Consider the following 24,378-nt stretch of genomic DNA (forward strand, 5'->3'; position numbering starts at 1 on the left):
ATTCAGTCCTGGAGCCTGGAGAGCAGCCACCTTTCTGAGACTCTCCCGACAGACAGGGGCTACCCGGCTGCATTGCAGGCCTGACGGGACTTCGTTGCTCGGCTAATCCCTCGGAGAACCCCACCAGCGGACACACGGTTCGTCCCGAGGCTCAAGGGTTTGGGGCCTGGGTTCTCGCCCCGTGGGCTTTGGTCAACCATTCCTCCTGGCCGTGGTGGATTGTTTGGGGATGACGAAGACCCTTGGGGGCCCAAATCCCCTGCTTATGCTTGGCACCAGCCTCTTGGCTTTCTCTCACTCCCCAGCCTGTGGAGAGGCTGTTAAGCCGCTGGGACCCCCTGCGCGTTCCTGACGGGTGCACTGGGCGCTTTGTGAGAGGACGCCTTCTCTGCTGTCCTTTGCTTTCCTCCTTGGGGTTTGCACTTCTGTGCCATTGTGGGGCAGGTTTGGTGTTGCACACACGCGTGTCGCCCAGAGAGGGAAGCCTGTTGTCAAAGCGATCTCCAGACTTCCTCACTCAACGGGAGAGGCGTCCTTGAAAGCTCTCGATCCAAGAACGGGCATGCCAATGTGCACCAGGCCAGGGTCAGGCAAGAAGGGGAACATACCCCCACCCCGCCCCCTTTCCTCATCCCCCAATTCAGCTGCATCTTCTCCAAGGGAGCCTGGGGAACAGCCACTTTTTGAGAAGCTCTTGGAGGACAGGAGGTACACGGCTGGGTTTCGGGTCTGATGCGATCGGGTTCTCGGGCGAATCCCTCGGAGAAATCCAGCAGCAGACAGTCAGTCCTGTGGCTGAACGTGTGGGCCTGGATCCTCTGCCTTGCCATCTTGACTTTCTTCATTCCGGTATCCTTCCCGGCAGAAGAGGCGAGAGGTTCTCTGTGTCGAGGCAGCCGTTTGAAGGACAGCAGGATGGACAAAAGACCCTGGACGCCAGGGCCTCTGCATTTCCTCAGTCACCAAGCTGTGGAGGCGCTTTACCATCGGAGCCCCCCTGCCGCTTGGGGACGAATCCACGGGTCTCTTCTGTGAAGGGGGGTGTTGCCTTCTGTCCTTCGCTTTCCTCCCTCAACGTTTGCACTTCTGTGCCTTTGGGGAGCGTGGTGGGTGTTGCGCAGAGGAGTGCAGGCAAGAGATGCAAGCGTTTTCCCCAGGTGGATTCCAGACTTAGTAGGCTCGGTGTGGGAGGCCCCCTGGAATGTTGCAGTTCCCCTCAAGGTCATGTGACTTTGCCACGTGACTGGATCAGGCGGGAGAAGGCGGTTCCCCCATGGTCCCTTGCGAGGGAGGCCCGCTTTCAGGCCGCACATTCAGTCCTGGAGCCTGGAGAGCAGCCACCTTTCTGAGACTCTCCCGACAGACAGGGGCTACCCGGCTGCATTGCAGGCCTGACGGGACTTCGTTGCTCGGCTAATCCCTCGGAGAACCCCACCAGCGGACACACGGTTCGTCCCGAGGCTCAAGGGTTTGGGGCCTGGGTTCTCGCCCCGTGGGCTTTGGTCAACCATTCCTCCTGGCCGTGGTGGATTGTTTGGGGATGACGAAGACCCTTGGGGGCCCAAATCCCCTGCTTATGCTTGGCACCAGCCTCTTGGCTTTCTCTCACTCCCCAGCCTGTGGAGAGGCTGTTAAGCCGCTGGGACCCCCTGCGCGTTCCTGACGGGTGCACTGGGCGCTTTGTGAGAGGACGCCTTCTCTGCTGTCCTTTGCTTTCCTCCTTGGGGTTTGCACTTCTGTGCCATTGTGGGGCAGGTTTGGTGTTGCACACACGCGTGTCGCCCAGAGAGGGAAGCCTGTTGTCAAAGCGATCTCCAGACTTCCTCACTCAACGGGAGAGGCGTCCTTGAAAGCTCTCGATCCAAGAACGGGCATGCCAATGTGCACCAGGCCAGGGTCAGGCAAGAAGGGGAACATACCCCCACCCCGCCCCCTTTCCTCATCCCCCAATTCAGCTGCATCTTCTCCAAGGGAGCCTGGGGAACAGCCACTTTTTGAGAAGCTCTTGGAGGACAGGAGGTACACGGCTGGGTTTCGGGTCTGATGCGATCGGGTTCTCGGGCGAATCCCTCGGAGAAATCCAGCAGCAGACAGTCAGTCCTGTGGCTGAACGTGTGGGCCTGGATCCTCTGCCTTGCCATCTTGACTTTCTTCATTCCGGTATCCTTCCCGGCAGAAGAGGCGAGAGGTTCTCTGTGTCGAGGCAGCCGTTTGAAGGACAGCAGGATGGACAAAAGACCCTGGACGCCAGGGCCTCTGCATTTCCTCAGTCACCAAGCTGTGGAGGCGCTTTACCATCGGAGCCCCCCTGCCGCTTGGGGACGAATCCACGGGTCTCTTCTGTGAAGGGGGGTGTTGCCTTCTGTCCTTCGCTTTCCTCCCTCAACGTTTGCACTTCTGTGCCTTTGGGGAGCGTGGTGGGTGTTGCGCAGAGGAGTGCAGGCAAGAGATGCAAGCGTTTTCCCCAGGTGGATTCCAGACTTAGTAGGCTCGGTGTGGGAGGCCCCCTGGAATGTTGCAGTTCCCCTCAAGGTCATGTGACTTTGCCACGTGACTGGATCAGGCGGGAGAAGGCGGTTCCCCCATGGTCCCTTGCGAGGGAGGCCCGCTTTCAGGCCGCACATTCAGTCCTGGAGCCTGGAGAGCAGCCACCTTTCTGAGACTCTCCCGACAGACAGGGGCTACCCGGCTGCATTGCAGGCCTGACGGGACTTCGTTGCTCGGCTAATCCCTCGGAGAACCCCACCAGCGGACACACGGTTCGTCCCGAGGCTCAAGGGTTTGGGGCCTGGGTTCTCGCCCCGTGGGCTTTGGTCAACCATTCCTCCTGGCCGTGGTGGATTGTTTGGGGATGACGAAGACCCTTGGGGGCCCAAATCCCCTGCTTATGCTTGGCACCAGCCTCTTGGCTTTCTCTCACTCCCCAGCCTGTGGAGAGGCTGTTAAGCCGCTGGGACCCCCTGCGCGTTCCTGACGGGTGCACTGGGCGCTTTGTGAGAGGACGCCTTCTCTGCTGTCCTTTGCTTTCCTCCTTGGGGTTTGCACTTCTGTGCCATTGTGGGGCAGGTTTGGTGTTGCACACACGCGTGTCGCCCAGAGAGGGAAGCCTGTTGTCAAAGCGATCTCCAGACTTCCTCACTCAACGGGAGAGGCGTCCTTGAAAGCTCTCGATCCAAGAACGGGCATGCCAATGTGCACCAGGCCAGGGTCAGGCAAGAAGGGGAACATACCCCCACCCCGCCCCCTTTCCTCATCCCCCAATTCAGCTGCATCTTCTCCAAGGGAGCCTGGGGAACAGCCACTTTTTGAGAAGCTCTTGGAGGACAGGAGGTACACGGCTGGGTTTCGGGTCTGATGCGATCGGGTTCTCGGGCGAATCCCTCGGAGAAATCCAGCAGCAGACAGTCAGTCCTGTGGCTGAACGTGTGGGCCTGGATCCTCTGCCTTGCCATCTTGACTTTCTTCATTCCGGTATCCTTCCCGGCAGAAGAGGCGAGAGGTTCTCTGTGTCGAGGCAGCCGTTTGAAGGACAGCAGGATGGACAAAAGACCCTGGACGCCAGGGCCTCTGCATTTCCTCAGTCACCAAGCTGTGGAGGCGCTTTACCATCGGAGCCCCCCTGCCGCTTGGGGACGAATCCACGGGTCTCTTCTGTGAAGGGGGGTGTTGCCTTCTGTCCTTCGCTTTCCTCCCTCAACGTTTGCACTTCTGTGCCTTTGGGGAGCGTGGTGGGTGTTGCGCAGAGGAGTGCAGGCAAGAGATGCAAGCGTTTTCCCCAGGTGGATTCCAGACTTAGTAGGCTCGGTGTGGGAGGCCCCCTGGAATGTTGCAGTTCCCCTCAAGGTCATGTGACTTTGCCACGTGACTGGATCAGGCGGGAGAAGGCGGTTCCCCCATGGTCCCTTGCGAGGGAGGCCCGCTTTCAGGCCGCACATTCAGTCCTGGAGCCTGGAGAGCAGCCACCTTTCTGAGACTCTCCCGACAGACAGGGGCTACCCGGCTGCATTGCAGGCCTGACGGGACTTCGTTGCTCGGCTAATCCCTCGGAGAACCCCACCAGCGGACACACGGTTCGTCCCGAGGCTCAAGGGTTTGGGGCCTGGGTTCTCGCCCCGTGGGCTTTGGTCAACCATTCCTCCTGGCCGTGGTGGATTGTTTGGGGATGACGAAGACCCTTGGGGGCCCAAATCCCCTGCTTATGCTTGGCACCAGCCTCTTGGCTTTCTCTCACTCCCCAGCCTGTGGAGAGGCTGTTAAGCCGCTGGGACCCCCTGCGCGTTCCTGACGGGTGCACTGGGCGCTTTGTGAGAGGACGCCTTCTCTGCTGTCCTTTGCTTTCCTCCTTGGGGTTTGCACTTCTGTGCCATTGTGGGGCAGGTTTGGTGTTGCACACACGCGTGTCGCCCAGAGAGGGAAGCCTGTTGTCAAAGCGATCTCCAGACTTCCTCACTCAACGGGAGAGGCGTCCTTGAAAGCTCTCGATCCAAGAACGGGCATGCCAGTGTGCACCAGGCCAGGGTCAGGCAAGAAGGGGAACATACCCCCACCCCGCCCCCTTTCCTCATCCCCCAATTCAGCTGCATCTTCTCCAAGGGAGCCTGGGGAACAGCCACTTTTTGAGAAGCTCTTGGAGGACAGGAGGTACACGGCTGGGTTTCGGGTCTGATGCGATCGGGTTCTCGGGCGAATCCCTCGGAGAAATCCAGCAGCAGACAGTCAGTCCTGTGGCTGAACGTGTGGGCCTGGATCCTCTGCCTTGCCATCTTGACTTTCTTCATTCCGGTATCCTTCCCGGCAGAAGAGGCGAGAGGTTCTCTGTGTCGAGGCAGCCGTTTGAAGGACAGCAGGATGGACAAAAGACCCTGGACGCCAGGGCCTCTGCATTTCCTCAGTCACCAAGCTGTGGAGGCGCTTTACCATCGGAGCCCCCCTGCCGCTTGGGGACGAATCCACGGGTCTCTTCTGTGAAGGGGGGTGTTGCCTTCTGTCCTTCGCTTTCCTCCCTCAACGTTTGCACTTCTGTGCCTTTGGGGAGCGTGGTGGGTGTTGCGCAGAGGAGTGCAGGCAAGAGATGCAAGCGTTTTCCCCAGGTGGATTCCAGACTTAGTAGGCTCGGTGTGGGAGGCCCCCTGGAATGTTGCAGTTCCCCTCAAGGTCATGTGACTTTGCCACGTGACTGGATCAGGCGGGAGAAGGCGGTTCCCCCATGGTCCCTTGCGAGGGAGGCCCGCTTTCAGGCCGCACATTCAGTCCTGGAGCCTGGAGAGCAGCCACCTTTCTGAGACTCTCCCGACAGACAGGGGCTACCCGGCTGCATTGCAGGCCTGACGGGACTTCGTTGCTCGGCTAATCCCTCGGAGAACCCCACCAGCGGACACACGGTTCGTCCCGAGGCTCAAGGGTTTGGGGCCTGGGTTCTCGCCCCGTGGGCTTTGGTCAACCATTCCTCCTGGCCGTGGTGGATTGTTTGGGGATGACGAAGACCCTTGGGGGCCCAAATCCCCTGCTTATGCTTGGCACCAGCCTCTTGGCTTTCTCTCACTCCCCAGCCTGTGGAGAGGCTGTTAAGCCGCTGGGACCCCCTGCGCGTTCCTGACGGGTGCACTGGGCGCTTTGTGAGAGGACGCCTTCTCTGCTGTCCTTTGCTTTCCTCCTTGGGGTTTGCACTTCTGTGCCATTGTGGGGCAGGTTTGGTGTTGCACACACGCGTGTCGCCCAGAGAGGGAAGCCTGTTGTCAAAGCGATCTCCAGACTTCCTCACTCAACGGGAGAGGCGTCCTTGAAAGCTCTCGATCCAAGAACGGGCATGCCAATGTGCACCAGGCCAGGGTCAGGCAAGAAGGGGAACATACCCCCACCCCGCCCCCTTTCCTCATCCCCCAATTCAGCTGCATCTTCTCCAAGGGAGCCTGGGGAACAGCCACTTTTTGAGAAGCTCTTGGAGGACAGGAGGTACACGGCTGGGTTTCGGGTCTGATGCGATCGGGTTCTCGGGCGAATCCCTCGGAGAAATCCAGCAGCAGACAGTCAGTCCTGTGGCTGAACGTGTGGGCCTGGATCCTCTGCCTTGCCATCTTGACTTTCTTCATTCCGGTATCCTTCCCGGCAGAAGAGGCGAGAGGTTCTCTGTGTCGAGGCAGCCGTTTGAAGGACAGCAGGATGGACAAAAGACCCTGGACGCCAGGGCCTCTGCATTTCCTCAGTCACCAAGCTGTGGAGGCGCTTTACCATCGGAGCCCCCCTGCCGCTTGGGGACGAATCCACGGGTCTCTTCTGTGAAGGGGGGTGTTGCCTTCTGTCCTTCGCTTTCCTCCCTCAACGTTTGCACTTCTGTGCCTTTGGGGAGCGTGGTGGGTGTTGCGCAGAGGAGTGCAGGCAAGAGATGCAAGCGTTTTCCCCAGGTGGATTCCAGACTTAGTAGGCTCGGTGTGGGAGGCCCCCTGGAATGTTGCAGTTCCCCTCAAGGTCATGTGACTTTGCCACGTGACTGGATCAGGCGGGAGAAGGCGGTTCCCCCATGGTCCCTTGCGAGGGAGGCCCGCTTTCAGGCCGCACATTCAGTCCTGGAGCCTGGAGAGCAGCCACCTTTCTGAGACTCTCCCGACAGACAGGGGCTACCCGGCTGCATTGCAGGCCTGACGGGACTTCGTTGCTCGGCTAATCCCTCGGAGAACCCCACCAGCGGACACACGGTTCGTCCCGAGGCTCAAGGGTTTGGGGCCTGGGTTCTCGCCCCGTGGGCTTTGGTCAACCATTCCTCCTGGCCGTGGTGGATTGTTTGGGGATGACGAAGACCCTTGGGGGCCCAAATCCCCTGCTTATGCTTGGCACCAGCCTCTTGGCTTTCTCTCACTCCCCAGCCTGTGGAGAGGCTGTTAAGCCGCTGGGACCCCCTGCTCGTTCCTGACGGGTGCACTGGGCGCTTTGTGAGAGGACGCCTTCTCTGCTGTCCTTTGCTCTCCTCCTTGGGGTTTGCACTTCTGTGCCATTGTGGGGCAGGTTTGGTGTTGCACACACGCGTGTCGCCCAGAGAGGGAAGCCTGTTGTCAAAGCGATCTCCAGACTTCCTCACTCAACGGGAGAGGCGTCCTTGAAAGCTCTCGATCCAAGAACGGGCATGCCAGTGTGCACCAGGCCAGGGTCAGGCAAGAAGGGGAACATACCCCCACCCCGCCCCCTTTCCTCATCCCCCAATTCAGCTGCATCTTCTCCAAGGGAGCCTGGGGAACAGCCACTTTTTGAGAAGCTCTTGGAGGACAGGAGGTACACGGCTGGGTTTCGGGTCTGATGCGATCGGGTTCTCGGGCGAATCCCTCGGAGAAATCCAGCAGCAGACAGTCAGTCCTGTGGCTGAACGTGTGGGCCTGGATCCTCTGCCTTGCCATCTTGACTTTCTTCATTCCGGTATCCTTCCCGGCAGAAGAGGCGAGAGGTTCTCTGTGTCGAGGCAGCCGTTTGAAGGACAGCAGGATGGACAAAAGACCCTGGACGCCAGGGCCTCTGCATTTCCTCAGTCACCAAGCTGTGGAGGCGCTTTACCATCGGAGCCCCCCTGCCGCTTGGGGACGAATCCACGGGTCTCTTCTGTGAAGGGGGGTGTTGCCTTCTGTCCTTCGCTTTCCTCCCTCAACGTTTGCACTTCTGTGCCTTTGGGGAGCGTGGTGGGTGTTGCGCAGAGGAGTGCAGGCAAGAGATGCAAGCGTTTTCCCCAGGTGGATTCCAGACTTAGTAGGCTCGGTGTGGGAGGCCCCCTGGAATGTTGCAGTTCCCCTCAAGGTCATGTGACTTTGCCACGTGACTGGATCAGGCGGGAGAAGGCGGTTCCCCCATGGTCCCTTGCGAGGGAGGCCCGCTTTCAGGCCGCACATTCAGTCCTGGAGCCTGGAGAGCAGCCACCTTTCTGAGACTCTCCCGACAGACAGGGGCTACCCGGCTGCATTGCAGGCCTGACGGGACTTCGTTGCTCGGCTAATCCCTCGGAGAACCCCACCAGCGGACACACGGTTCGTCCCGAGGCTCAAGGGTTTGGGGCCTGGGTTCTCGCCCCGTGGGCTTTGGTCAACCATTCCTCCTGGCCGTGGTGGATTGTTTGGGGATGACGAAGACCCTTGGGGGCCCAAATCCCCTGCTTATGCTTGGCACCAGCCTCTTGGCTTTCTCTCACTCCCCAGCCTGTGGAGAGGCTGTTAAGCCGCTGGGACCCCCTGCTCGTTCCTGACGGGTGCACTGGGCGCTTTGTGAGAGGACGCCTTCTCTGCTGTCCTTTGCTCTCCTCCTTGGGGTTTGCACTTCTGTGCCATTGTGGGGCAGGTTTGGTGTTGCACACACGCGTGTCGCCCAGAGAGGGAAGCCTGTTGTCAAAGCGATCTCCAGACTTCCTCACTCAACGGGAGAGGCGTCCTTGAAAGCTCTCGATCCAAGAACGGGCATGCCAGTGTGCACCAGGCCAGGGTCAGGCAAGAAGGGGAACATACCCCCACCCCGCCCCCTTTCCTCATCCCCCAATTCAGCTGCATCTTCTCCAAGGGAGCCTGGGGAACAGCCACTTTTTGAGAAGCTCTTGGAGGACAGGAGGTACACGGCTGGGTTTCGGGTCTGATGCGATCGGGTTCTCGGGCAAATCCCTCGGAGAAATCCAGCAGCAGACAGTCAGTCCTGTGGCTGAACGTGTGGGCCTGGATCCTCTGCCTTGCCATCTTGACTTTCTTCATTCCGGTATCCTTCCCGGCAGAAGAGGCGAGAGGTTCTCTGTGTCGAGGCAGCCGTTTGAAGGACAGCAGGATGGACAAAAGACCCTGGACGCCAGGGCCTCTGCATTTCCTCAGTCACCAAGCTGTGGAGGCGCTTTACCATCGGAGCCCCCCTGCCGCTTGGGGACGAATCCACGGGTCTCTTCTGTGAAGGGGGGTGTTGCCTTCTGTCCTTCGCTTTCCTCCCTCAACGTTTGCACTTCTGTGCCTTTGGGGAGCGTGGTGGGTGTTGCGCAGAGGAGTGCAGGCAAGAGATGCAAGCGTTTTCCCCAGGTGGATTCCAGACTTAGTAGGCTCGGTGTGGGAGGCCCCCTGGAATGTTGCAGTTCCCCTCAAGGTCATGTGACTTTGCCACGTGACTGGATCAGGCGGGAGAAGGCGGTTCCCCCATGGTCCCTTGCGACGGAGGCCCGCTTTCAGGCCGCACATTCAGTCCTGGAGCCGGGAGGGCAGCCACCTTTCTGAGACCCTTTGGGGCCTGGGATCTCACTCTTGGGATGCTCACTCTGGTCTTTCATCATCGCATTTTCTTCTTTTTCATCTTAGCATTCTTTATGGCAGTTGTGTATATTTATTAGTGGAGAAAACTTTTACGGGCCCAAATCAGCTCCTTATCGTGGTCTCCTTTCTCTTGGCTTTTTCTCACCTCCCAGCCTGTGGAGAGGCAGTTTTCCAAGTTATGCACTGGGGGCTTTGTGAAAGGATGTCTTCCCTTCTGTCCTTTGCTTTCCTCCTTGTGGTTTGCACTTCTGTGCCATTGTGGGATATGTTTGGTTTTGCACAGATGAGTGTATCTGGAGATGCAAGCATTTTCTCAAACAAATTCCAGACTTCATCGCTCAAAGTGAAATGATTCCATGACAACTGTCGATCCAATAATGTCGTGTGACTTTGCCACAGGACTTGGTCAGGCAAGAAAGGGCAGGTACCTCCTCCACCCTGCACCCTCTCCTCATCCACCTTTTCAGCTGATTCTTCTGCAAGGGACCCTGGGCGTCACCACCTTTCTTGTTCTTAGGCTATTCCCTTGGAGAAATTCAGCAATACAAAGTCTTGTGGTTAAATATGCTGGCTCTTATTCTTTCCTTGGAAACTTACTCTTTTCTTTTGTGAATCTCTTTTTTTTTGTAGTAGAAGAGCTTATTTCTGCATTTATCAATATATTTTTCCATCCATTCATACATCAGTACCCTTGGTACCACTAATTTTCTTTCTCACCTACCAATCTGTTGATACTTTTGACACATTTGGCCCCCTCTGTTTTGTTGGGGTTTTTTTGGTTTTTTTTCCTCCAGTGATCCTTTGGTCTCTTCACTGACGGGGTGTTTCTTCTGCTCTCCTCTACTCTTCTCTCCTTTTTTTTTGTTTTTGTTTTTTTGTTTTTCTTCGCTTCTCTGCTTTTCTGTGAGTTTCTATGCGTTGTATACATGAGTATCTTCGACCAATACTAGTTTTTCTCATGGTGCACTCCATATGTAATAGACTCAATGTGACTGGTCTCCTTGATGGTGTAGAACACTGAAATGCCATGTCAATTTGTAGCAGAATAGGCTCAGACAAGTACGTGCAGTTCCCCCGTTGCCCTTTCCTCATCCACATTCACAGTTTCATATGTTGCATTCAAATGCGTCCAGCAGCCACTTTGTGGAGCATTCCCTGATAGACAGGAGGTACACAACTGGTTTCCATTTTTTATTTAATTTTTTATTCAGATAATCCTTTGGATTCCACCTGTACACAAGTAGGTCATCATTTTGCCCAACATATGGACATGGATTATCTAAATTGGTACCTGGAATGTTTTCTTTCCTTTATCATTCAATAGAAGATTTTCTGTGTCAAAAAATACATCGCAAGCCACTTGAACATAAAAGTGCTCGGCACCACAATCTCTGGTTGTTTTCTCTTACCAACCTGAGACCCTTTCACCAGTTAGGCCCCCTGGTGTTTCCCATCACACATTTACTGGTCTGTTTTCTGAAGAGATGTGTGTTAGTCTGCCCTTCAATTTCCTCTCACCTTTTTCAGTCCTTTGTTTGCTTGCTTGCTTGTTTGTTTGTTTGTTTTGTGTTCCACAGATGAGTCAAGTCCAGATTTTGGTCTTTTTATAGGTGCCTTGATGATGTTTTAGGTTCAAAAGTGGCCACTCTCCTTGACCGATTAGGAAAAGCTAAAGGCCATGTGACTTTGGGTTAGACGACACCTGGAGAGCTAAGGGCCATTTCCCCTTGAAACTACCTCAAACACCAAGAATGCTTTATTTCCTCCACTTGAGGTATTTCACACACACACACCCCCCCGATCTTTTGGAATATAGTGAAAGATAGGAGAAACTATGCTTAATTTTGTCATCGTTTGCTTTACATTTGGCATGCAGCATATCTCTCCAGGGAAGAAAATTTTAGTAATGATACATAACGACTTGGCTTGTCAATAGGTTAGGTTTTGCTTATCATATTATTTGTAAAATTAAATAACATTGACTATTCATATTCGATGTTTAATTTGTATAATACTAGATTTCAAATTTTGTAAACATTATTCATGCTCACCACCAAAATATTCCTTATTCTCTGTCTCCACATATTAGAGCTCATTTACCATGTGCCTTTGTCCACAAGCTTCCTTTCAAGTATCCTCTGTTCTCTTCTGTGGGCCTGTGGGGGTTTTTTTGGTCATTTGGTTTGTTCATGGAGCGCGTGGTTTATTTCCTTTTTATTTGGTCTGAGCATTCTAAATAGAAGTGAAGCCTTTTGCATCTGAGTTACTTCATCAGCCTCATAACAGTAAGGTTCCTTTGTTGGTGAAAGTAACAACATTTCAACTTATTGGTGGCTGGATAGATTTCTATTGACTATATGTACTATTTTTCATCACCCATGTTTCTGTTGATTGGACACTTTGTTAAAGAGCAAATTGCCTTTGTTTTCTTCTAGGCGTTTTACTGTTTCAGGTTTTATGCAAATCTTTAACTCCTTTTAAGTTGAGTTTCAGGTGTTGTGTCAGAGAATGATCTAGATAATTTAATTTCAGTAGGAATTCTGAGAACAGAGGCTGACAAATACATCTTTCTGAATGCTGTTATTACGTGAGGATTCAAACGCTAAGGAGTTTAGCATCCTGGCACACTGAAGTTGGCACTGGAGGAGCAGTTATGAAAACTTGTTGGGACCGTCTTTGGGCATTGAATGCCTAGGAAATTACTTGCTCATCCTTGGTTCAAAGGTGGCTTTCACATTATTAGTAACTAGGCAAAAACACAATACTTTTCAGAAAACAGTCCAGATCCTCAGCAGTGAATCTTCTAATCGCATAGAGAATAAAATAATTATTTTCAGTGAATTTTTATTTGAAAATTTCATTCTCTGATATTGAATACGAGAGTCAGAACTTTAAGAGGTTATGATACTTGGTTTTGATTTTCAAGCGTCTGTGCCATGATAGTACAGGTAGCCTTCCCATAGCATAATTATTTGTGTCCACGTGGGGAAATCTTGTCTTCTTTTATCTCTTAGATTGCATTGTGGGACACATAAACATAGTCTCTCAAATTAGTCTTCCAAGGATGCAAATCTAAATTCAGAGTTCTGCCTGGAACTTCTAACAAAGCCAGGGTCCTAACCTGTGGGCAGGTAATCAGGAGACAACGGGGAACTGTCTGGGCAGGAGGAGTCAAAGTGTCAGAAACCTGGATGTGTTTATTGGCCGTGAGGTCCCCCGGACCATTATTTGGGACAGGGCGGACCTGGGTGACTTGTGTCTCTGCCTGAATTTCAAAGTTTTCTCTCTTTATACAGAGACAATCCACAAATTAAGATTGACTCTCCAAGGAGCTGTGGACGATGGCCAGTCGTTGCACACAGTCTAGGACCTGGAGATCCTGTCAAGCCCAGAAAGCAACGAAGCGACCCCCAGGACCAGGGGGTCAGAGGGCTCCTGCACCACAGGATGAAGACCCTAGGGTACGTGCGGGTCGAGACCATGGGGAATCAGGGGTGGCTTGGGCTCCAGAGTCAGGGTTTGGACCTGGAATGTCCCGGCGGCTCCATCACTCACTTGTCCATTCCCACCCAAAGGCAGTTGCCTTGGGATCTGCTCCTCAGGCAACCTGGGCCAGAACCAGCTGACCCTTCCTTAGTGTTATGTCCTGCCTGGTCTTATCCAAACCTTCCCATCTGGGTCTTTCTGTTCCCGCTGAGACCTCCAGCCCTTCCTCTTGAGATGCTCCCTAACAAAGGCAGTGGGAAGCCCCAGAGTATCAGGAAGATCCTGGCACCTAATGAACCATGTGCTTCTGTCCTTTCTCCAGAATCCATATTCGCCTCTCTCCGTCTGTCCTTGCACTGTCTCTGGACACGTGCCCATGATTTCTGCTGACTCCCTGACCTTTTTCTCCTCCACCCACAGGTGAAGTGCAGGGACTGCGGAGCCTTTGGACACAAAGCAAGTAGTGTCCGGTGCCCCATGAAGCGCTGGCAAGGGGCCCTGGCCCCCCAACCCTTGGGTTGCAGACTCGGGAAGGAGAATCTGGAACCACGGAAGCTTCAAGTCCTGCAGACCCTGAGGACCTGTAACCTGGCTGAGAGAGACAAGGAGCAGAGGCCACGGTGAGCCATGGGGGAGGTGGCACCAGGCTTTGGGATGAACGCGCTGCAGACTCTTCCCTCCTTTTCTACACCGTGAGTTCAGCCAGGTCTAGGAAGGGTGGGAACACTGAGGAGACAGGCAGGGGCTACATCCTCAGGGGGCCACACTCAGGAGTTCCTAATACGCCTCGAGGTCACTCCAGGGAGGTGGAGAACATATATATGCAGCTTTGTACATGAGAGGCACCCGAGCCAGAGAGACAAAGAGGAGGAGTGTCCTGGGAAAACCTGGAGGTGTCCCTGGAGGTGGGGGAAGGATGTGAGATGAGGGAAGAGGGGTTGGTACAACAGCCCCAAACTAGGAGAGGCCACGGGGTTGTCTGTCCCAAATGTGACAAGGAGATCTTGGGATCCTGCCGCTTAACGTGCTTTGTTCTGCAGGCAAGCGGGGCATCAGCTGAAGTTACTCCAGAGACTTCCTGGGAGACCACAGGGGCAGCAGTGGTGCTGGAAGGAAGTGACGGAATCCTGCGACTATGTGAGGGTGAGTCCCTGGGTCCCGCTCTCTCCCCTGGGCAACCCTGGTTGGCCTCCCTCTCCTCCTGTGGGAGGGAAGTTGTACCAGTCTTTCCCCACCAATGTGATCCCTCAGAGTAGTTTTCAGATGGCATTTTCCTGGGTTTCTTTGATTTGCATTCTGACTTGCAGGTCTGGCAGTGTGTGCTGTGGGGAAGTGGAGGTGATGATGCCAGTAGCGTCCTGTAAGTAGCCTCCCTCACGTTAGACCACATGGCTATAACTGTGACACATCCTGCAAAACTGTCCCTCAAAACTCTATTTGCCATCAGTGCCTGCAAAACACCAAGCTGTGTACAGTCCCTCGAAGAGGGGACAAAAAGCCTTGGTTCCTCTTTTTTTTAAACAAGAGGCACTGTTGGAATCTTTCTGTTTTCCTAGTTGATGTGTAAATGTATCCAGGTGATGCTGTCATGCTCGTTTTCATGCTCACCCCTGAGGTTGCATACCTCACCATGTAGAAATTGAATCCTGTGACTTGTGTGTCAGGTACTTTGCGTTTTTATTGGACGGTGAGGCAATTCTAATTTCAGTTGTTCTGTTTTGTCTTCTGCTACAGCATCCTCACAGGCCAATGCTCATCCAGCCACCCAAGAGGAAATCCCTCCTGGAACTGGAGCAGCCAAGTAGGCCACCTGTCAGGAAAGATGACCCGAACTCCACCCAGCCTTTGGTGGCTCTCGGCAGGAAAAGTCTGCTGCAGCACCCCCGCAGCAGCATCCAGGCTCCAGGCAAGAGATCTGCCCAGAGCTCCATCCAGCCTTGTCTGCACCCCCAAAAGAAACCTAGACTCAGCCCTGCAAGAACCCCCTGGAAGAACTTGCTGACATCAAACCTGGGGGCCTTCCAGCATCTCCAGCTTAATCGCACTACCACTGGATGTGGAACCACAGTGAAGCCCCACGTGACCAGGAAGACACCTGCCCAGCTGCAAAGCCCTGCCCCACAGCCTCCACTAGGCAGATCTGTCTCCAACACCATCCAAGCCTGCACCCCAGCCCAACCTCAGCCCACTAGCCTTGTTCCAGGCCAGCCTCTCAGGATGCTCTTCAGGAGAGTAGGCAAAGGCTGGTGGAACTGCAGGTACATGGGGCCTCCCCTGCCCCCGCCTGCTGAGAAGCCAGCCCCTCTGGCTCTGAGCCCCCCTGACTGCAGCGAGCCTGAGTGTCCCCGCACCCCAGGCTCCTGGAGTGTTCTCCACGAGGACCTTCAGGTGTCCTCTTCCTCCGAAGAGAGTGACTCGGAGGGAGACACCCATGGCCAGATGCCTCCCCCGCCTGCTGAGAAGCCAGCCCCTCTGGCTCTGAGCCCCCCTGACTGCAGCGAGCCTGAGTGTCCCCGCACCCCAGGCTCCTGGAGTGTTCTCCACGAGGACCTTCAGGTGTCCTCTTCCTCCGAAGAGAGTGACTGGGAGGGACATACCCATGGCCACTAAGACTGTCCTCCAGCCCCAGGTGCCCTGGAGGTGATGATTCCCTGAGGAGAGGAAGTCACAGGGAGCGGCCTGTCCCTATAAGTCAGTGGTTCTTCACTTCTGGTGGGTGCAAACCCAGACCAGACCCGGGGACATGCACCTGCAAATGCTGTGCTTTCTCAGGATGGAATTATGGGCATATTCCAATTGGTGCTTCCCAAACTGGAATGCCAAGTTTTTTTTGTGAATCTAACCCCCTTTCAAGTCATTGCGATAAATATAGGAGTCAGTTGTCACTGTTGTGTTAGTAGGAAGCTATAGTGTTCTGTATTTGGTGGCAAATGTCTGAACTTTTGGAACCAGGCTACAGGACACAACTGTGTGCTTTGCAGAATGTGAGCGGTACCCTGTCCTGAGCTGAGACCTGTGGGCTCTGGGAGTTCACTCCTTGTAAATCCGGGTGGGGGGGAATTCCCAAGGTGCTTGGGTTATTATTTTTCATTAAATTTTACTTTTAAGCTTTGTTTTCAAAATTTGCTTCGATTTCAATAAAGTTCTCCTGTATAGGACACATTGTATGTGGTTTTCATTTCTCAGCCTTGGGGGTCATCTTAATGGTCATTTTGACTCAACACAGATTATGTAACTGAGAGGAAAGAGGAGCTTGGGATGCACTGAGGCTGAGGAAAAATACAGAGTCTCAGGCTCTCCCGGATCCCAGGGTCACTGTATGCGCATTCCCCATGTCCGGTGTGAGTTGCATGCATAGAAGATGGGAGAAGCATCACTGGGTTATTCTCACCCTGGCCACACTGGACTTGGGTGGGGGTTTTCATGTACTCGTGATGGCCCAGATGAGAAAGAATCTGAAAAAGAATGGATATATGTGTACACGTGTGGCCGATTCACTTTGCTGGACACCTGAAACTAACACGACTTTGTGAGTCACCTACACTCCAATAAAATTCATGAAAACCAAACAAATTGGGATGATAGAGGTCCTTCCACCTACCCAGGTGACAGCAGGCAGCTCATTATCCTTACTGGACCCCAAATATTCAGACGGAGTAAAGCAAAACCTGGTTAAACAATCTCCTGCTTGCAAAAAAAAAAAAAGAAAGAAAATAGCCTTTCAAATAGCCCAGGGGAAAAAAAAGATAATGAAAGGCTTGGGGACTCCTGGGAGAAGCCCTGAATGGCAGGACCACGCTTAGGGGTAGAGGGGACAGTGGCCTGGCCTGCCACCGGACACTCAAATGTTTTCAGCAAGAGGGTGGGGTGGGTGACTGGGTGGGACCCCCTGTCAGGAAAGCAGGACTCGGACTCACATGGTCCCACTGGGGGTTCAGGAGCCTGGCCTGCTGCCTGTGTTGAGCACGACCTCCGAGTGCTACAGCAGCCTTGGCGACCAGCTGAGGTGTCCCGCCACCTGGCTGTCCAGCGCCCTCAGTGTCAGGACAGCTCAGTGGCTGGGTCTCCACCACTGCAGTTCAGGGAGTCATGCTCTGTGCTCCGGGATTGTCCGGGGTGGAACAGGTCAGCACACGGAGATCTGGGGCTCTCTTGGAAGCCTTGGAAGTTCAAGATTGTGCAGGTGGCCAGAGAGCTCCCTCTGTACCTTACAATGGAGCTGCAGGTGGGCAGGGACCCCTGAGGGACACAGTTTCCTGAAACTCGGGCAGTCCTAGGACACCCTGCAAATCCCTTGACAGCAAAGGTGGCCGGGGCTCCCCATCCAATCTAGAAAAATCCTGGATGCTCTGGCTGAAGGTAAACATCCCCCTACCCTTCCATGTGGAAAAGAGTCCTTTCTTGGCATCTGACTTTATTTAGAACACAACACAGACTTTGGCGTATCTAGGATGTCATATGCAAACCCTACAGACATTAAATTGTCTTCTTGTTTATGAAGAGCGTCCAATTCACTGGTGTCATTATGAAGGGTGTTCCGGAAGACATACATACACAAGGACACCGCCAGTTTCCTGAGGTAACCCTGAGTCCTTTCTGGTCAGAGAACCCCACTTTATCATCCTAGGGCCCCTCTAGGGGCAAGAACTTACCCTCACCATCTGGGAGGGGGCCTTATGGGATGCCCTCGGCCTACACAAGCCTCTAAAACTCCCCTCTAAAGTCCCCTCAAGCATCCCATGCACACGTGTGTTGCTTTGAAAGATGGAGGGAGGGCATCCTTGGCCCTCCAGAGCTACACCTTGTTTTCTAACTTCACTGGGTGGCGGGTGTGTGTGTGTGTGTGTGTGTGTGGCAAATGTGTAATATTGCTCTTGGTTTTCTAGAAAGCGTCCCCACCTGCCCCTGTGTCCTCAGTATTTTCTACTTCAGCTCAGAACCAGGAAGCCAACACCGCCAGAAACTGAGGTGCACCCTAGGACCACTGGAGCCAATGTTCTCTGTCCCCTCACTGGCCTAAGAGATCACGCTGCTGCTCTGGAAGACACAGAAGTGCCCACCAGCCCACCAGCAACCACAGGCTTTTCAAAGTCCTGCAGGAAGCTCTCAACCTGGTATACGTCACCCACAAAATCATCCATCATAACAACAAAAACAGAGGAAGAATATTACTAATAAATACTAATAATGATGAGTGCTACTAATAAAACACTAGTAAAAATAATGACTAACCTTCACAACAAAATTTAAGGGCCATCCGAAAGATAACAATAATACCACCACTATTAATGGCAACAAAATAAACCTAGAGTGATGGGAGATAAGAGCACAGATTGTCCTGTATGAATGACAAGGCAGTAATTCCAGGTCTCATGAGATATTTTGGCTTCAGAGTCCAAGGTCTGCACAAAGAAAAAAATTAAGGCAGAAAATAGGAGCAAAAGCGAAGAGAAAAACAAGGAGGGGAAAGACATGAGAGAGCACGAAACACAGGCACTAACAAATCTCACAGGGATGTCCCAAGGGACAGAGGGACTTTGGTCCTGAGCCTGCCTATCCCTCCACACCCACCAGTTTCCCACGTCCCAGCCCCGGAACGGCAAGCAGGGGCTGCAGGACCCCAGAACCATACCCAGTCCCCATCCTCAGGTGCCCTGGGGTCCGGAAGTCTCTCTTCTGCCTATTCTCAGTGCAGCTACAGGAAGGGGTCAGCGACAGTTGTATGGGGACCAGCAGGGGGCAGCACAGGCCAACACTGGTGGGTCAAGAGCTCATGACCCAGCAGTGCCATTGCAGGCATATATCCAGAGAAAACCATAAGAGAAACACTACTTCAGAGGAAAGCTGCAATCGCCCCAGTAGATCACGGCAGGACTACAGGACTACACGCCAAGATATGGGAGCAATCAACATGTCCATTGAAAAAGGACTGGATAAAGAAGATGTGGAAGACACATAGCATCACATATTACCCAAGACATGAAAGCATTATCACCAGGTGGATTCCAGACTTAGTAGGCTCGGTGTGGGAGGCCCCCTGGAATGTTGCAGTTCCCCTCAAGGTCATGTGACTTTGCCACGTGACTGGATCAGGCGGGAGAAGGCGGTTCCCCCATGGTCCCTTGCGAGGGAGGCCCGCTTTCAGGCCGCACATTCAGTCCTGGAGCCTGGAGAGCAGCCACCTTTCTGAGACTCTCCCGACAGACAGGGGCTACCCGGCTGCATTGCAGGCCTGACGGGACTTCGTTGCTCGGCTAATCCCTCGGAGAACCCCACCAGCGGACACACGGTTCGTCCCGAGGCTCAAGGGTTTGGGGCCTGGGTTCTCGCCCCGTGGGCTTTGGTCAACCATTCCTCCTGGCCGTGGTGGATTGTTTGGGGATGACGAAGACCCTTGGGGGCCCAAATCCCCTGCTTATGCTTGGCACCAGCCTCTTGGCTTTCTCTCACTCCCCAGCCTGTGGAGAGGCTGTTAAGCCGCTGGGACCCCCTGCTCGTTCCTGACGGGTGCACTGGGCGCTTTGTGAGAGGACGCCTTCTCTGCTGTCCTTTGCTTTCCTCCTTGGGGTTTGCACTTCTGTGCCATTGTGGGGCAGGTTTGGTGTTGCACACACGCGTGTCGCCCAGAGAGGGAAGCCTGTTGTCAAAGCGATCTCCAGACTTCCTCACTCAACGGGAGAGGCGTCCTTGAAAGCTCTCGATCCAAGAACGGGCATGCCAGTGTGCACCAGGCCAGGGTCAGGCAAGAAGGGGAACATACCCCCACCCCGCCCCCTTTCCTCATCCCCCAATTCAGCTGCATCTTCTCCAAGGGAGCCTGGGGAACAGCCACTTTTTGAGAAGCTCTTGGAGGACAGGAGGTACACGGCTGGGTTTCGGGTCTGATGCGATCGGGTTCTCGGGCGAATCCCTCGGAGAAATCCAGCAGCAGACAGTCAGTCCTGTGGCTGAACGTGTGGGCCTGGATCCTCTGCCTTGCCATCTTGACTTTCTTCATTCCGGTATCCTTCCCGGCAGAAGAGGCGAGAGGTTCTCTGTGTCGAGGCAGCCGTTTGAAGGACAGCAGGATGGACAAAAGACCCTGGACGCCAGGGCCTCTGCATTTCCTCAGTCACCAAGCTGTGGAGGCGCTTTACCATCGGAGCCCCCCTGCCGCTTGGGGACGAATCCACGGGTCTCTTCTGTGAAGGGGGGTGTTGCCTTCTGTCCTTCGCTTTCCTCCCTCAACGTTTGCACTTCTGTGCCTTTGGGGAGCGTGGTGGGTGTTGCGCAGAGGAGTGCAGGCAAGAGATGCAAGCGTTTTCCCCAGGTGGATTCCAGACTTAGTAGGCTCGGTGTGGGAGGCCCCCTGGAATGTTGCAGTTCCCCTCAAGGTCATGTGACTTTGCCACGTGACTGGATCAGGCGGGAGAAGGCGGTTCCCCCATGGTCCCTTGCGAGGGAGGCCCGCTTTCAGGCCGCACATTCAGTCCTGGAGCCTGGAGAGCAGCCACCTTTCTGAGACTCTCCCGACAGACAGGGGCTACCCGGCTGCATTGCAGGCCTGACGGGACTTCGTTGCTCGGCTAATCCCTCGGAGAACCCCACCAGCGGACACACGGTTCGTCCCGAGGCTCAAGGGTTTGGGGCCTGGGTTCTCGCCCCGTGGGCTTTGGTCAACCATTCCTCCTGGCCGTGGTGGATTGTTTGGGGATGACGAAGACCCTTGGGGGCCCAAATCCCCTGCTTATGCTTGGCACCAGCCTCTTGGCTTTCTCTCACTCCCCAGCCTGTGGAGAGGCTGTTAAGCCGCTGGGACCCCCTGCTCGTTCCTGACGGGTGCACTGGGCGCTTTGTGAGAGGACGCCTTCTCTGCTGTCCTTTGCTCTCCTCCTTGGGGTTTGCACTTCTGTGCCATTGTGGGGCAGGTTTGGTGTTGCACACACGCGTGTCGCCCAGAGAGGGAAGCCTGTTGTCAAAGCGATCTCCAGACTTCCTCACTCAACGGGAGAGGCGTCCTTGAAAGCTCTCGATCCAAGAACGGGCATGCCAGTGTGCACCAGGCCAGGGTCAGGCAAGAAGGGGAACATACCCCCACCCCGCCCCCTTTCCTCATCCCCCAATTCAGCTGCATCTTCTCCAAGGGAGCCTGGGGAACAGCCACTTTTTGAGAAGCTCTTGGAGGACAGGAGGTACACGGCTGGGTTTCGGGTCTGATGCGATCGGGTTCTCGGGCGAATCCCTCGGAGAAATCCAGCAGCAGACAGTCAGTCCTGTGGCTGAACGTGTGGGCCTGGATCCTCTGCCTTGCCATCTTGACTTTCTTCATTCCGGTATCCTTCCCGGCAGAAGAGGCGAGAGGTTCTCTGTGTCGAGGCAGCCGTTTGAAGGACAGCAGGATGGACAAAAGACCCTGGACGCCAGGGCCTCTGCATTTCCTCAGTCACCAAGCTGTGGAGGCGCTTTACCATCGGAGCCCCCCTGCCGCTTGGGGACGAATCCACGGGTCTCTTCTGTGAAGGGGGGTGTTGCCTTCTGTCCTTCGCTTTCCTCCCTCAACGTTTGCACTTCTGTGCCTTTGGGGAGCGTGGTGGGTGTTGCGCAGAGGAGTGCAGGCAAGAGATGCAAGCGTTTTCCCCAGGTGGATTCCAGACTTAGTAGGCTCGGTGTGGGAGGCCCCCTGGAATGTTGCAGTTCCCCTCAAGGTCATGTGACTTTGCCACGTGACTGGATCAGGCGGGAGAAGGCGGTTCCCCCATGGTCCCTTGCGAGGGAGGCCCGCTTTCAGGCCGCACATTCAGTCCTGGAGCCTGGAGAGCAGCCACCTTTCTGAGACTCTCCCGACAGACAGGGGCTACCCGGCTGCATTGCAGGCCTGACGGGACTTCGTTGCTCGGCTAATCCCTCGGAGAACCCCACCAGCGGACACACGGTTCGTCCCGAGGCTCAAGGGTTTGGGGCCTGGGTTCTCGCCCCGTGGGCTTTGGTCAACCATTCCTCCTGGCCGTGGTGGATTGTTTGGGGATGACGAAGACCCTTGGGGGCCCAAATCCCCTGCTTATGCTTGGCACCAGCCTCTTGGCTTTCTCTCACTCCCAGGCCTGTGGAGAGGCTGTTAATCTGCTCGGACCCTCTGCTCAGCCATAAAAATAATGAAATATTGCCATTGTCCACAACCTGGATTGACGGCTAGATTATCATACTAAATCAGGATGAGAAAGAGATATATCATATGATATCACTTGCATTGGAAATCATTTTTAAAAATCACAAGTTAACTTATTTACAATGCAGAAATAAGCTCAGAGACTTTGAAATCTTATTTATGGTTACCAAAGTGGTATCACAGGGAGGGATCATCTGGGTGTTTGTGATTGGCATATGCACACTGCTGAATATGGAATTACTGACACCAGGGATGTGCTGTTTAGCACAGGGAACTCTACTCAGTATTCTGTGATAATACATATGGGAAGGGATGTGTGTATATAAATTCCTGAATCACTTTACTGTACAGCAGAAATTAACACAACATTGTAACTCAATGATACTTCAATAAAACTTAAAAAAAAAAGAATCCCCTGGCCAATGGGGAACATCCTACTCCTTCTTGGGCTGGAGCGTCACTACGTCTGTGAATCTCAGGGCAAATACCTGCATTTCCAGGGCACCTGGCAGAGCTTAGGACATTCTCAGAGATGTAGGCAGTCTTTGATGCACTTGTACCTCAAGACTTGCAATGCCATTTTCCAGGCTCTGATTTGATGTAGAGAATTCTAAGGAGGCACATGCTTGTGTAGATGCCCCATCCAGCCTTTCTAGGAGCATAAGAGCAGTTCCCACTATCCTGAGTAGAATTAGAAACTTTTGTGTTGGACCCTGCTGTTCAAAGACTGCTGTCCAAATTCTCTCTCTAGGTCATCAAAGCCAGGTTGCTGGCCCCCCTCTATAAAACAATGTAAATACTTGTAATCTTAATAATTATAGGGAGATTAAAAGTATTAGTATTTATGTTGTTTTACATAGAAATCTCTAGGTGTTAGAAAATACTAAAATATTGTTGTCATCTATACTCCCTACTAGATTTTATTTAATTTATTATTTTTTGACCATACCCATGGTATGCAGAAGCTCTGGGCCAGGGCTCAAACTCGCACCACAGCAGTGACCTGAGCCACAGCAGTGACAATGCCACATCCTTAACCATTAGACCACCAAAGAACTCAAGGTCCACCTGGGGCCCAGGGAAAACTTTTGCTTGGAAGATTGGAGAAAGATCCCCACCCTCTGGAGACTTTACAGAAGTTTCTATTCTTGGGATCCTGGGAGCTGATATGTCTGAAATAGTTGTGCAGAGGTGAATCACTTACAAAGCCTTCCTGAATCTCTGAAGGCAGTCTTTACTTCCCTGGTGCTACTGATGTGCTGGTGCTGCTCTGGAGCAAGGGCCCTGGCAGCTGGCAGCTGCCAGCCCTGCCTTGACATGGTCTGGAGGACCCTCTTTCAAGATGGCCCTCTAGTGTGTCTGTTAGCAAGAAGTCTTTGTTCTTCATCACGTGGACATTTCCGCAGTTTTGCTTGAGTGTCTTCGTGAAGTGTGGGCTGGTTTTACCCAGAGCGAGGGTTCCAATAACATAGACTTAAGCTGTCATGTCTCTTAGGACCTGGCCTCAGAGTTCACACTCCCTCATGTCTGCAGTATCCTATTGTCAGCCTCCTTCCACAGTGAACGGGTTTGTGCAGGGCTATAGATACTAGGATGGTGGGGATGATTAAGAGCCATTTTGGAGGCTGGCTGCCAGATGAACTTCATTTTATTTTCCCAGATCTTAGTAACCATTTGCTTAAGCACTCAGGTGAAAAAATATGGATTACTCCTATGTGCCCACTTTCATTACATATGTCATTATAGTCCTATATGTTGTATCTCAAACATCTTCCCTCCTCTCTCTACACACGCTCACATCCTTTTAGTTTGGAGCCTCTATAACTGCAACAGCCTTCTTCCAAAGAGACTGCTCCATCAATTTAGTTATTCATCCTGGCCAGTTCTTGAGTTGTCTCTGTAAATTTGGAATCCAATTCAGCATGATTAAGCTTTGTACTTCACCCTCCCCTGCTATGCATGTGTATGGGTGCGTGTGCACGCGTGCATACACACACACACTCTCTCTCTCACACACACACATGATATTGTAAAGCATAAAAGCCAAACATGAGATTTATTCTAAGACGAAGGCACTATGAATACTATCCTGTTAGAGATAGAAAGAAACTTATGGATTATCTAAGTTGCTATTTTCCATTGAGAATCCCAGAATACACTTCAGAAACAGTGCTTGGGAAATGTGTTAAAAATGCAGATTTCTAGGCTCTACTCCACTCTAGCAAACTAAAATTTTCTGGAGTGGGTCTAAGTACCTGCATTTAGAAGCAACTTTCCAGTTGTTTTTATGCATAATAACAGAACCTTCTCTGATCTCGCTGCAACAAATCTAAACCTATAAGGTGCTACTGAGATTCAGGGAAGATAGGTTTCCTACCTATGTCTGTACCTCTTTACAAGCGGGGCTAGAGGCTTAGAACTTAAATGTAGACCTCCTGCCACCCAGGTCAGAAATATTCCACTGCTCTGCCACTGTTTCACTCATGAGGATTTGAG

General features: G+C 53.4%; 1 protein-coding gene across 1 annotated transcript; it reads left to right on the forward strand.

Moving 5' to 3' along the window:
- The first annotated feature begins 12,592 nt into the window (after positions 1–12,592).
- Positions 12,593–15,347, forward strand: LOC146395847 (protein FAM90A12-like). Its single transcript, XM_084999097.1, has 4 exons — positions 12,593–12,712; positions 13,158–13,357; positions 13,778–13,880; positions 14,472–15,347. Exons 1-4 carry the CDS (start codon positions 12,593–12,595, stop codon positions 15,345–15,347), a joined length of 1,299 nt encoding a protein of 432 aa, XP_084855223.1.
- The last annotated feature ends 9,031 nt before the right edge of the window (positions 15,348–24,378 follow it).

Source organism: Sus scrofa, chromosome 15 (genome assembly GCF_054392235.1).
Source record: "Sus scrofa isolate SSC_HxYL_T2T_F1_AM1 chromosome 15, Sscrofa_HxYL_maternal_Yorkshire_Landrace_v2.0, whole genome shotgun sequence".
Lineage (NCBI taxonomy): Eukaryota > Metazoa > Chordata > Mammalia > Artiodactyla > Suidae > Sus > Sus scrofa.

Bases quoted from the DNA above. Each gene is read 5' to 3' on its own strand.
- LOC146395847 (XM_084999097.1), top strand. From the start codon at position 12,593: ATGGCCAGTCGTTGCACACAGTCTAGGACCTGGAGATCCTGTCAAGCC. The intron at 12,713-13,157 runs GTACGTGCGGGT...CTCCACCCACAG, and splicing joins CACAGGATGAAGACCCTAGG to GTGAAGTGCAGGGACTGCGG. The intron at 13,881-14,471 runs GTGAGTCCCTGG...CTTCTGCTACAG, and splicing joins AATCCTGCGACTATGTGAGG to CATCCTCACAGGCCAATGCT.